This window comes from Conger conger, chromosome 4, assembly GCF_963514075.1.
Source record: "Conger conger chromosome 4, fConCon1.1, whole genome shotgun sequence".
Taxonomy (NCBI): domain Eukaryota; kingdom Metazoa; phylum Chordata; class Actinopteri; order Anguilliformes; family Congridae; genus Conger; species Conger conger.
This window is the reverse complement of record NC_083763.1, coordinates 8,666,248-8,679,448: the sequence shown is the minus strand read 5'-3', so window position 1 is coordinate 8,679,448 and position 13,201 is coordinate 8,666,248. Positions and strand designations below refer to the sequence as shown.

Here is a 13,201-nt window from a genome sequence, read left to right as displayed (position 1 = left end):
AGCAATCCTCTCTTTAAATTGGACGGAAAATAAAAGCACAGAAGCGGTGACAGGGACGCTGTGTTATAGCTGACATGGGTAGGAAAAGCCTACCTTGGCAAGGTGCTGTGGGATAAGACTTAGCGGTAAATTTCAGTTAAAAAAGGAAATGTGCAAATGGCTCAATTTACCCTTACCTTTATTTTGCTTTCGTGACTCCACCCGTTAAGGACGAACCGGTCTCGTTCATCGCGGGGGCAAAATTGACATTTAAAATGGCAGGAGACCACACAAACCACAGATCTCAAATCTCTGACCTATCTGGTGATTGAATTTTAAAAAATATGAGGCTTGGGGAAAGTAGTAGTTATTGATTGATTGATTTGACGTCATTTCTACCGCTTGGTGTCTGAAAAGCCTAAAATGTCCCCGGGGTACAATTTGTGAACATCAGGTGTAAGTAAAAATTTGATTTAAGTCCAAAGGCAGACAGTGTGACAACACACAAGGTTAAATAAGGTTCAGACAGGATGAGGAATAGACGGTTCAGATCTGGCGCATAGGCGAAGGTGTCATTTCAATTTGGGGGGACACACACATAGTCCAGAGTCAAGTCTCATAAGTACACTACCTCGTCTCACAATGAATTCATATGAAAACATTGGGGGTGACATATCTCCCTGTCTTCCTGAAACCTAGCCGTCCATCGCCCACCTTGACTGGATGATGCCCACTCTACCAATTAGAAACATACACTCTTATAATTGCATAATATTGCAGACGCAACATGCAAAGCCTTTCCCGGAGACAGCAGAGAATATTTTGAGAACTCTGGGAAGATGTATATCAATTATTATTTGTACAGTGTGAAATGTTTTTCATGTTTAAAAGGGACACGGTCAACAGTAAAGAAGGATTAAAATGTGAGCTCAGGGAATGTGCAGCCCTGATTTACAAACCTAACAAAATCCTTCATTGGCCCTTTTCTTTGGTTTTTAGGTAGTGATTAGAAATCTTAGAAAGCTTGTTTTGTTTATATGTGGTATTTCCCCCTAAAATATGCCCCATATTCTGACAATGGTATTTCACAAAGGACACATACACTCAGTGAGCACTTTATTAGGTCGACCTGTACACCAGCTTGTTAATGCAAATATTTATTCAGCCAATCATGTGGCAAATGCATAAAAGCATGCAGATGTGATCAAGAGGTTCAGCGGTTTTTCAGCCCAAATGTCAGAATGGGGAAGAAATGTGATTGTGGAACAATTGTTGGTGCCAGACAGGGCGGTTTGAGTATCTCAGAAACTGTTGACTTCCTGGGATTTTGATGCAGTCCCTTGAGTTTGCAGAGAATGGTGCGAAAAACAAAAAGCATCCAGTGAGCAGCAGTTCTGCGGGCAGAAACTCCTTGTGAATGAGAGGACAGTTAAAGCTGACAGGAAGGTGACAGTAATGCAAATAACCACACATAACAACAGTGGTATTCAGAAGAGAATCTCTGTAGACACAATGTGTTAAATGTCAAAGTGGATAGGCTACAGCAGCAGAAAACTTAATAAGTCTAATAAATAGGTCTAATGAATACCCCAAAAAAGTGCTCACTGAGTGTATACCTGGTCTCCAGGAATGTCCTGTTGACATGTTATTGGCAGAGTTCAATTTGCTGTGAAATTGCCTCAAGCTTGCATCAGGTTTGCTGACCAACAGCGAGAAGGTCACCAGATACACAGCTTATTTACACAACCCAGTCACCTCATATATGCAAGACTGACATCATTACAGAGCAGAAAAAAGAGGAACCCTGCATTTCAAAGGGAGATTTGCTGTTGGATAAACAAAAGCAAGCAAAAAAAACAACAAAAAAAACAAACCCCTACCAGCGAAGACAAGTAACACAATTTCACAGCAAAAAAGGAACAACATTTTAAAAATGTTAGAAACAACAAAGGACTGTATCCAATTAAATATGTGCAAATCTGGGGCAGCCTGTAGGCTAGGGTTCATGACTGGTGCAGCCATGATAAGATCCTTGCAGCAGTTGGGCCCTCGAGCAAGGTCCTTAACCTCACTTTGCTCCAGGGGTGATCTTGTCCTGCTAAAGTCAGATTTATACTTCTGTGTCAAATCTATAGCATAGCCTACACATAGCTGTGTTCCCTACGCCGTAGGCTACGCAGAGGCTACGATGTGTAGTTAGATTGCTGGGGAGGTGCGCGTCAGGCTATGCCTTAGGCTACAACGTAAGGAACGTGGCTACGCATAGGCTACGCCTTAGCCTCTGCGTAGATTCGACACAAAAGTATAAATCAGGCTTTAGGCCAATCAACTGTAAGTCGCATTGGATAAAAGCAACAGCTTCAAATAACTGTAATTTAATGTAATGCGAACATATATAATGGGGGTCCATTCGCTCGTTGAATATCCCACATCATATATCCAACTAGCCATAAACTGTCAGTCAGTCAAAAGCACTCAACGGGCATGCGAGACCCCTTCAATGTGCAGATGGGCCTTGCAGTGAGGCATAGGGAGAGAAGATGTGGCTGGAAGTATTCTTGGGTTCTGGAGTTGGGATAAAATCTGCTGACATTCTGTGTAGCCACGAATGCAAATGAAGTGCATGAACTTCAACATCGTTTTCTTTTGTGTCTGGCATTCCCGGCGACGCTTAAGCGAAAGCGGAACACCAGCCCCTTGCCCGTAACTCCGTCGGTAATCCAAATCCCCGCCGTAGCCAAGCCAACAAAACAAACGAAAGAAGGCCCGTGTTCTTTAGAGACCTGCAGCTCTCAGACGAAGGACACACCTGCTCCGGTTCCCACAAGACCCAGCAGCCGAATTTGTAGTCCGGCCGCTATCTATTCTACGAATCCGATCAGAGCCGAAGCAAGAGAGAAGAATGTCAGGAGGTCCGAGCGCCAGGTACAAAACACAAAGAGCCACAAACACCCCGGGGATTTCAAGTTATTTATTAAAATAAGGTAGTTTCAGAACACAATTAGATTTTGACAGAACGTCGAGTTCTCACCGCTTTACGGACTGCCCCCAGTCCCCAGTAAATGCAGAACACAACTGTGGATTCGGCAGAATTGGGCAAACATGGAGAATAAACACCAGGAATGCAGGGAAACAGCCAAATTTAAATAGATTTATCAACTCACCTTCACATCAATGAACATTTCCTACTGTCAAAGCCAATCATGGGTTGGGGGGGCGGGGGGGGGCGGGACCTGAAGTAAATACTATTAAACAAAGCATGCTGGGAGACAATTATTCTTTCATTTGCAGACAGTGTCCTAAACCTCAGGTATATTGTTTGTAGAGGAATGACTGCTACATGGAACTGGTTGTTGTCCTGATAACCAAACTTCCCCTGAGTACATGTAGTGTATTTAAACCGAGCAAACCACCGTCACAGTAGATTGGGCCTGGAGGTTCTATGGTGGACACTCTAGCAAGAGGTTTTATGGTGGATGCTCTATGGGCGAGCTTCTATGGTGGAAGGCAGTTGTGGTGTCAGACGCCATTTTGAGAGATGCGGGTACTTCAAAAATATCTCGGGCAGCCCCTGGAACACAGCCCCCCTCCCTCTCTCCCTCCCTCCCTCTTTCCCTCTCTCCTGCAGGGCATAGGCAGCTCCAGCCAGGAGCCCGAGCAGCAAGCCCGGACAAGTGAGCGTGATCCCAGAATAACCCCTTCGCCGGGCCCCCGCGGGGCGTTCTCAGGACGGCCTGGCTATCGGAAACGTCCGCCCCTCCATTACATCTTCAGCGTCCGCTGTGATCCGCCGCGGTCCTGCGTTAAGCCCCCCCCTGCTCCGATAACCCAGCGTCCCCCTGACGGAGGAGGCAAGACTGCTTTCCTTTTGTAGGTCAGGGAGTCGCTGTATTATCTGGGGTGCTGGGGGGGGGCGGGGTGTGGCCTGCCAGCTACACCCGGGCACGCTGGCTCTCCACCCACTGCACCCCATCAACCGCTGATGTGCCGACGGCTCAAGTTTCCCTACTGCAAAATATCCCCCCCCCCCCCCAAAAAAAACCCCAAAAAAAACAAAGCACTACAGGAAACGAGATAAATAAAAATCAGGTGATATTCATGTCCATTTTCCTCTCATAAATCGCCATATCAGACTGCAGGATGGTCGAGTGTCATAAACACAATTGCACATGCAGTGGCAGAAACGCTAGTCCAACGTGGCGTCGTTCGTGTTAACGTTTAATCAATAAGCTCAGTCATAGCAAGAATAAGATCGCACAGGCATTCCGTTCCCTATGAATAGTGGCAGAAATCAAAGAGGGACATCACAATGAAACACATACTAGAGGAGGTAGGCTATATTTAAGCTGATGCTCAACCTGTCCTACGGGTGCTCCAGGAGAGGGTAGAACCATTTTCAGGCACGACAGGCATGTGGGGCGGTAACCCAACGGTCTCCTTCCGCCGAAACGGACGAACAATGAGATGAGTCGCCCCGTCTGCAGTCAATCACAGCTTAATCCTGACTGCAGACGGAGCCAAGTCACCGCTAACGGACGACAACGGACGACCGTTTAAGGCTATCCGTTATCCCCGTTTGGTGGCGTTGAGTTCATGTGGCACCTGCCGTTCCCTGGTTCGCCTGGCTCCCTACGTCAGAAGAGGTCTACGCAGCGGTGATCTGCGCTACGGGGAGGGTGAGGGGTGGTGGGGGGGGTCGGGGCGAGGACCATCATCTGAGTTTGGGGAAGAGTCTGATGAAGAGGATCATGCTTATGAAGGTGAAGCAGACCAGGATGAGCATCAGCCAGAGGAACCAGTTGACGGACTTCTTGGTGTGCTGCTCCAGGCGTTCCGACTCGGTCTTCAGCTTCTCGAAGTTCTGGTCCGCGTTCCGCATCGACTGCTTCAGGGTCTGAGGGGGGAGGGGGACGGGGGACGGGGGACGGGGATGTCAATCAAAACTCAAGGCATCGAGCAGGGCTGCCCAACCCTGGTCCTGGAGATCTACGGTCCTGTAGGTTATCACTTGAACCCTAAGAAAGCACACCTCATTCAACAGCCAGAGCAGGGCTGCCCAACCCTGTTCCTGGAGGCCTACTGTTCTGTAGGTTGTCGCTTGAACCCTAATAAAGCACACCCCATTCAACAGCTATAGATACTGTTGAGCTGCAAATTAGCATAATTAGGTATGCCGGTCAGATGGAAATTAATACCAACAGGACAGTAGATCCCCAGGAACAGGGTTGGGCGGCCTTTGCAGAGAGAATAGACTCCTCTCTTCTCCATTTTCATTTTTGAGGAAAACACAGAGACCAATTGAGAAAATTGGTCATTTATGTTATTGAAAGAAAAAGGCCTTACATTTTAAATGGGTTTGCCAATAAACGCTACCATGGGAAAATGGAATTACAGAAAGCTACCACGAATTAGAGAAGATCCGTCATGTTACTATGGCACTAAATCGTCTATGGCTCTGAAATGCATGCAATTAACAGCTAAATATATAATGCTTTGTGGAGCGGATAAAATGTAATAAAAGTAACATGCATTACTAATTCTAGCAACATTAATATTCTCAAAAAACACATTTTGCCGTTTGTTCATTTGCGGACTCGATATTTTTTTATTCGCATAACTCATTTGAATCCAAAATACTGTATGTTTTCGCTCTGGAAGCATGGAAGAAATGTCAAGTTACGTCTCCACAATTACAAGCTCAGTGTAATGTTTATAATAGGCGTGTGTTTTTTTAAAAATTGTTTTTCCCCAGATGCCAGGTCTAAAGCACTGAATTGTGTGAAAACACAGCTGATCCTCCATGGGTGAACCTGGGTGTGGTGACGTCCGAACGGCCTGGGCAGACATATCTACCCTTATCATAGACTCGCAGAACATTTATTTTCAACCCAAGACTGAAAATGCGGAAGAACCGTTTCAGCTCAGAACACAGAGGCGGTGTGTCCAAAAACGTTGCAGCGTTCGCTGAGCAAATTTTGGGGCCGGATTAATATTTGTACACGTTGATCTTTTTCACGAAAGCGCAATCGCCCGAGTTGCTTAACCGTGGCTAATTTTTTACACACAACTGTAAGGGAGCTCAGCTGAGCGCTGAACTCTGTTTTGAAACATATCTGCAGAAATGCTCCGAGTGCATGTGTTGTGTAAGGAGAGGGGAAAATCTTCCCTCAGCCGCAGCTGCTCTGCCATATGTCTGCTGAGGACATTTCTCGAACACCAGAGAAACCCTGCATACCTGACGCGTTATTAGTGTTATGCCGCCCTCTGCTGGGGGAAAGCTGAACTGCGGGGCGAGTCTTGACTCAAGTCGACAAGGGGCTCACTCCAATCGCTTATTTTTCCACTTTCTTTTTCTTGCTATTTTTTTCTGCTCCTAGCTCCGGCCATGAGGGAAGACGGGGAAATTGAGAAAAATGTGAATTAGGCAAATGGAATGTTCTTGCTCCTTCAAACGTCAGTTCGAAGCCACGTCAGTCACAGACGTGCCAGATGGGGAGAGGTGGATCCGCAGGTCGACCATTTATACACCACGCTTTCCGAGAAAATACTTGCGCAAAGGATTCATTCATGTTTCCTTGCTCAAAGGCAAAACTGGGATTAGAAGTAGGAGTTAGGAGAATTCAGGGTCACTGGTGAATGTTCTAAATGACTTACCCATAGTCTTATAATGGTCATAAGCGGCCTGTGGTATACTGTTAATATTAGAAAATAAATGTATTCTTCAATAGGAGCCAATGTACAACATGATATGATACAGTGGAAGTTATATTAGGTAAGAAATCCATGGAAACCACTGAAAACATGAGACGTATTTAATTCAGTCCTCTAACTAAAAAGCAGTTGGTGACAAGAAAACGCTAAAAAGAGTAGTGCCAAATGGTTGCATGTTCTTGTTTCATTTCTCCTCACTGCACTGTAAATGCATGAAGACTGGGTGGTACAACCCTCTACTGCATCAACAGCCTTGCTGATAACACACAAACATTTCTGTGTTTTTGTGATAAGCTGTATGTAGTTGCTTTGTGGTCTCATTTCCAGCATTCTGTGAAATTATTTCAACGGTATACTTGCACAAACATAATATTTCTGCCAGTAACATTTAACTCCATTTCTTGGCAGTGCATCACATGGAGAAGCCCCAGAATCCCTGTATATTCACAGCAAAAATCTCCCTTAAGTGGTCTAAATCCTAGCTTCCTGCTTCGGGAACATTGGAATATTTTTCCGGAACATTTACTGCAAGAAACCAATGCAGCTTAGACATTACTGACTAGCGGGTGATATACCCACTGCATGTCTGGCAAATTGCTAAATGTAAAATGCTTGAAAGTATTTGCGGTCCGGTATAAAACTTAATGGGTAAAGCTACTGTAATCAGCTGCTCGTGTGCGTAGACAGGAACACTGCCTGCCAAGTGCAGGACTGGTGTCCAGATGGCAAACAGGCGGTGTCTGGGAGAAGAAGTCAGCTGACGTGACAACAAAGCAGCAGTCTGCCGCTGGATTCTCATGTCTTTCTCCCTGTATAGATCAGGGCTGCCCATCCCCGCTCCTGGAGATCTTCAATACTGCAGGTTTTCATTTCAACCCTAATTTGGTACACCCGACTCTGCGAATTAGCAGCTCGAGGAGATCTCTAGCTGTTGAATAAGGTGTGCTTTGTAAGGTTTGGAACTAAAATGTACAGGACGGTAAATCTCCCGGAACAGGGTTGGGCAGCCCTCTCAAGCTGTTGAATGAGGTGTGCTTTCTCAGGGTTGGAGTGAAAATGTACAGGACGGTAGATATGCAGGCACAGGGCCGGGGCAGCCCTGATGTAAACCCACACATTTGAACAGGAGTCCCAGCTGCCGGCGTCTGTAAAGCAGGGTATTTCCGGGGGAGAAGGGCCCACCTGGTTGTCCTGCTTGATGATGCTCTGGGCTGCCAGCGTGTTGTTCTTCAGGTTGCGGGCCAGGTTCAGCATGTCCTCCGCCAGCTTCTCCTGCAGGTTGTGGTGGTGCTGGAGCACAGCGTCCAGCTCTGCAGCGGACTGCTTCTCATCCACCGGCAGACCCCTGGAGGAGGGGAGAGGAGAGATGGGGAGAGGAGAGGAGAGGAGGGGAGAGATGGGGAGGGGAGAGGAGGGGAGAGATGGGGAGTGGAGAGGAAGGGAGAGGGGAGAGGAGAGGAGGAGGGAAGAGGAGAGGAGGGGAGGTGAGGCGAGAGGAGAGGAGAGGAGAGATGGGGAGAGGAGAGGAGAGATGGGGAGAGGAGGGGAGAGGAGGGGAGAGGAGAGGAGGAGAGATGGGGAGGGGAGAGGAGAGATGGGGAGAGGAGAGGAGGGGAGAGGAAGGGAGAGGAGAGCAGGGGAGAGGAGAGGAGGAGAGAGGAGGGGAGAGGAGAGGAGGAGAGAGGAGGGGAGAGGAGAGGAGGGGAGGCGAGAGGAGAGGGGCGCGGTGGGGCGAGTCTGAATTATCTACGCCTCAGAGGAACATCTGGGACGTGTCTGAAACGGTACACAAGTTAAATATACATATACAGTATATATACACACTCACTTATCACTTTATTAGCACCTGTACAGCTACTTATTCATGCGATTATCTAATCAGCCAATTGTGCGGCAGCAGTACAATGCATAAAATCATGCAGATACGGGTGAGGAGCTTCAGTTAATGTTCACATCAACCATCAGAATGGAGGAACAATGTGATCTCTGATTTTGACCATTGATTGGTGCAAATTGGTGATTCTCTGTGATTTTTTCATGATTATTGGTGCCAGACAGGCTATTTTTTTTTTACTGAGAATGGTGTGAAAAACACTGCAGGCAGAAATGTGTTGTTAATGACAGAGGTCAGAAGAGGGGCCAGACTGCTTGAAGCTGACAGTAACGCAAACAACCACACATTACAACAGTGGTATGCAGAAGAGCATCTCTGAACACACAACACATCAAACCTCAAAGTGGATAGGCTACAGCAGCAGAAGTATTAAAAATGTGCTGTTTAAAAGTCCAATAAACAGACACAAATCCAAATTAAGCAAAACAACAAATGCTCAACCCAAAATTATCATGTTGTATTCGGGTTTTATGGTCATTGTCCCATCCAAAAAAAATGCTAATGATAATCTCCTGTTTTTTGAAATTGACATCCTTGTCTGAGCCTCTTACCTTCTCTGTCGTAAGTCTGTTTCTTTACCGTCTGTTAATAGAGGGAAAATATTTATTTTAGAAGTTATGAAAGAATTAAAATCAGTTATCTGTATTTTTCATAAACCAAGAAGACAGATTATTTACCTGTGCTTGATGACCCCTGTTGCAAAACAACAATAATCATATTTTTAAGAGTGTTACAAACAGTGCCCCCTACAGTATAAAACAACATGTTTGAAACAAAATCTAAGCTTTATCAATATTACTGGAACTAGACATTTCAGTATCGCTGCATTACTACGGCTAGAGCTGGCTGGCCTCCAACATGATCTTTATTCATGAATCATCATTATTATCTATCATGTAGGCACCTAGAAACTGAGACAGGGCTGCCCAACCCTGTTCTGGGAGATCAACAATCCTCCAGCTTTTCATTTCTGCCCCAATGTGGCACACCTGATTCTACTAAATTACCTGATCTATAAGACCTCAGGTGTGCTGTGTTAGGGTTGGAGTGAAAAGCTACATGACGACAGACCTCCTGGAGCAGGGTTGGGCAGCCCTGCCCTAGACCACAATGCCGTGGGTGTGGAAGAGCAGCTCACATTGCCCATAAGCTCGTTCCTCATCTCCCCGGTGCAGCGCGCCTTGGTCTGCATGTGCACCGTCTTGCTGGCTGGCATCCTCTCATTGGCTATGGTGGGCGTTCGACCAGGGGTCAGGAACTGATTGGCTAGGGCTTTCTCCGTTGTGGACGTCTGTACACAAAGGCCAAACGCAGATGACAATATTCATTTCGACATGTGTACATACAGGAAACAAGATTACCTGGAAATTAATTAAGCGTTAATATGCAAATCATCCCATTTATAAATGATTTAAACACAACATTTTCAAAGCCGTTGTGAGTGCAAATGAGTGAGTCCAAAGGAATCAAACTTACTAGTTTCTCAGCTTCTAGAAGTCCTTTAAGAAAATCCACTTTCCGGCTGTAGTCTGTCAAAACCTCTGGGGTGGGTTTACTAAAAAAAAAGAGGTGACAATTATTATCTCAGAGTTGGATGACTCAACCCCCCCAACCCATATAAGGCTGGTGGTCAAGGATTCCTTTTCATTAGGTATTTGGCGCCTGGTAAGTCTTGGAATACAGATGTTCGTTGGTTAGCTGCTAATTCACAAAATAAAATAAATAAAATAAAAATCTAGTAGCATCAGATGACCATTGTGAAAACATTCACGATTTAGAAGGTGAAGTCATCTTCAAAGGCATGCATAATAATTCAATTTTAAAGCAACTTGGACAGGTTAAATAGCGTATACCACTACAATATGTCTTGCAACGTTATAAGTTAGTTGCAGGTCCCGTCCCATGCCAGCCCACACAATACACAATCCTACTGCATGATTATCGCTGCTGCATCATGACAATGTCAATTTGCTGTACAATTGCTGAATCACGAATAAAATCAACCAGCCGATATTCATAGTGAACTGGATTCTGACTGCCGCACGTTACTTAATTTGAACACTATTTGAATTTGTAGACTTCAAAACGAAAGTGAGTACCGTTACACTACCTTGGCTATTAGCTACTCGGCGTCGCTAGCTAGTTGTGCTGGAGCTTGCCCTGTCATGCTATCAATGAAAAACGAACATACGTTACCTTGAGCTCTTCTTCAAAGCCACCAACATCTCTTCAAGTGCACCAACATACTAAAACAAAACAAATGGTTCACTTTACCTTATGTGACACAGATCGCTAGCTTTCCTTCTTCTAGTTAATTATTTTCCCCAATCGTCGACCAGAATCGCATAACAAGCAAACTAACTTGAATTGGCTTAAACATATTTAAAACACAATGTATCAGAAAAGTCATGGCAAAAGGCACTGATATTAAGGCTAACGCTGATATTACTAGCCAGTTGCGGGCTAACTAACGTTAGATAGCTAGCTAACAAACAACGTTAGTTGTCACTGACAGGGGCCAAGTAATTCTGACGTGGCTCACTTGGCATCGACCATAGATAACTTGACAAATAATTTACCGGTTTTTATTGAAATTGCATGTCCTACGGTCTCACCTTTTCTAGTCTCCATTCTGTTTCCCCCCGTTTCTCCGAAGCGATAGATTCGCAGCGCGATAATAGTCTGATAAAATTAATTTCTAGCCTAGAAGTCGCCATGTTTGAGGAAACAGCGGAAGTCCTTTAGCTTACCCAAACGGAAAGGGTGGGACTTTTACCACTCATGTAGAGTTCTATGGTGCAGACCTTTCTTCTGCAGAGAAACGTTCAGTGGTGTAGTAGATCAAGATCCACAACTTTGTAGATCTGATTGGTACTCCAGACTTGCGCACTGAACTGTATGTGCTTGTGTGTGGAATACTTAGTACCCGTTAGAGCCGCTGGACTGTTTTGCTATGTTATGTCTGACCATATAGGATATGTGAAGAAAATCTCTTAACCTACTTTGTTACAGGGAGAACCCGTTTTAAAATATAACAATTGTAATGGGGGGAGAAAAAAAAAAAAAAAAAAAGCATTGTAGACTTGGTTAGGTAGAGTCACTCCCAAAACATTTCCTCTTTGTTGTCCCCTGCCCTAAGTTGAAATGAAATCTATATTCTTGGATATACGGCTATACAATATAGACTCACGGTGGTCATTATGGATCCCATTGCAAAGAGTAGGGGATTCCCCAGTGTCTTGGCTAAATTCCGAACCTGGCTCTTTCAACCTGCCACCTAATCATCCTCAGATTTAACTGGCAAAAGAATCTCACTCTCCACCTCTGCTGGTGTGTGGTGAGCTTTCTGGTGCAAAATGCGTAGTCTAATTAACCGTTAAGTCGCTTTAGATAAAACTGTCAGCTAAATAACTAATGTATAGAATATGGGAATAACTGACTTAAGTATGGCAGAACGGAGAGCTGGAAGTGCACTGTAAGAGAGGTCCCTGTGTAGAAGTATTCCCTGGCTCACTAGTGACCAAACATCAGAGACAGATCTCATACTCTTGACAAGGCACCATAATGCTGGTGGCCTGTAGCATAGTGGTTAAGGTAAATGACTGGGACACGCAAGGTCAGTGGTTCTAATCCCGGTGTAGCCACAATATGATCCGCACAGCCCTTAACCCTGCATTGCTCCAGGGGAGGATTGTCTCCTGCTTTGCCAAATGCCAATAATGTAATGTAATAATACACAATCACGGTACAGAGATGCAGGTGAATACACCTATTCTTCTGCACATCTCCATTTATTTATTAGGAGAAGGTCAGGGCGCAGAAATTTATATGGACCTGTATGAATCAGATTGCTCTAAACTTTCTAACAGCCTAAATGTATTACCGATTGAGCACCATAATACGCAATCATGGCACACACGGAGTCAAATGATGTCAGGTGACAAGCCTGGGCTGATATTCTTCTGCACATCTGAACGTATTTATTAGGAAACATTTAGGGCTCAGCAATTTAAATGGAACTGTGTGAATCAAAGATTACTCTAAAAATCCGTAAGAATCCTAAATGTATTACTGATTGAATGGGGAAGCGGCATGAAAGCATCAATGGGTCATCTTTCAACAAATTGAGGGCCAGTTACAGGCAGAACGTGGGGCAGCTTTTCAGCAGACGGGATGATCTATTTTCTGGCTCGCCACCAGATAATATTTAAAGAGTTTTTGCCCCATTCACACTGCACATTCTTCATACATACAGTATAATGCAGGGCCACCCAGCCCTTGTTCCTGGAGATCTACCGTTGCGTAGGTCGTCATTCCAACCACAACAAAGCACACCGCATTCAACAGCTAGAGATCTTGTTGCGCTGCCAATTAGTAGAGGTGGAAAATTCAGGTTAAAAAAAAAAAAAGGTCCTCCCCAGTATTTTGTTCCAATCACCTGGATTTACCAATTGGCACAATTCCCCAGGCAGGAGTTAGAAATAAGTAGTGAAATCAGCTGGCTCTCTTTAGCGGAGTTCATGGGTGGAAGAAACGCATGGCAGGACTTTTACTTTCTGACCTCTGCACTTTCCACCTCTGCCAATTCGAAGAATCAGGTATGCCAAATTAAGGGTT

General features: G+C 45.1%; 1 protein-coding gene across 1 annotated transcript; it reads right to left on the bottom strand.

The window, feature by feature from the left end:
• Window positions 1-2,935: 2,935 nt before the first annotated feature.
• use1 (unconventional SNARE in the ER 1 homolog (S. cerevisiae)) lies at window positions 2,936-11,375 on the bottom strand. The gene is made up of 8 exons (XM_061240929.1): window positions 11,200-11,375; window positions 10,781-10,830; window positions 10,061-10,139; window positions 9,723-9,875; window positions 9,262-9,277; window positions 9,136-9,166; window positions 7,873-8,035; window positions 2,936-4,873 (listed from the first exon to the last, which is right to left on the bottom strand). Exons 1-8 carry the CDS (start codon window positions 11,299-11,301, stop codon window positions 4,691-4,693), a joined length of 777 nt encoding a protein of 258 aa, XP_061096913.1. The 5' UTR covers window positions 11,302-11,375; the 3' UTR covers window positions 2,936-4,690.
• Between the last annotated feature and the right edge of the window lie 1,826 nt (window positions 11,376-13,201).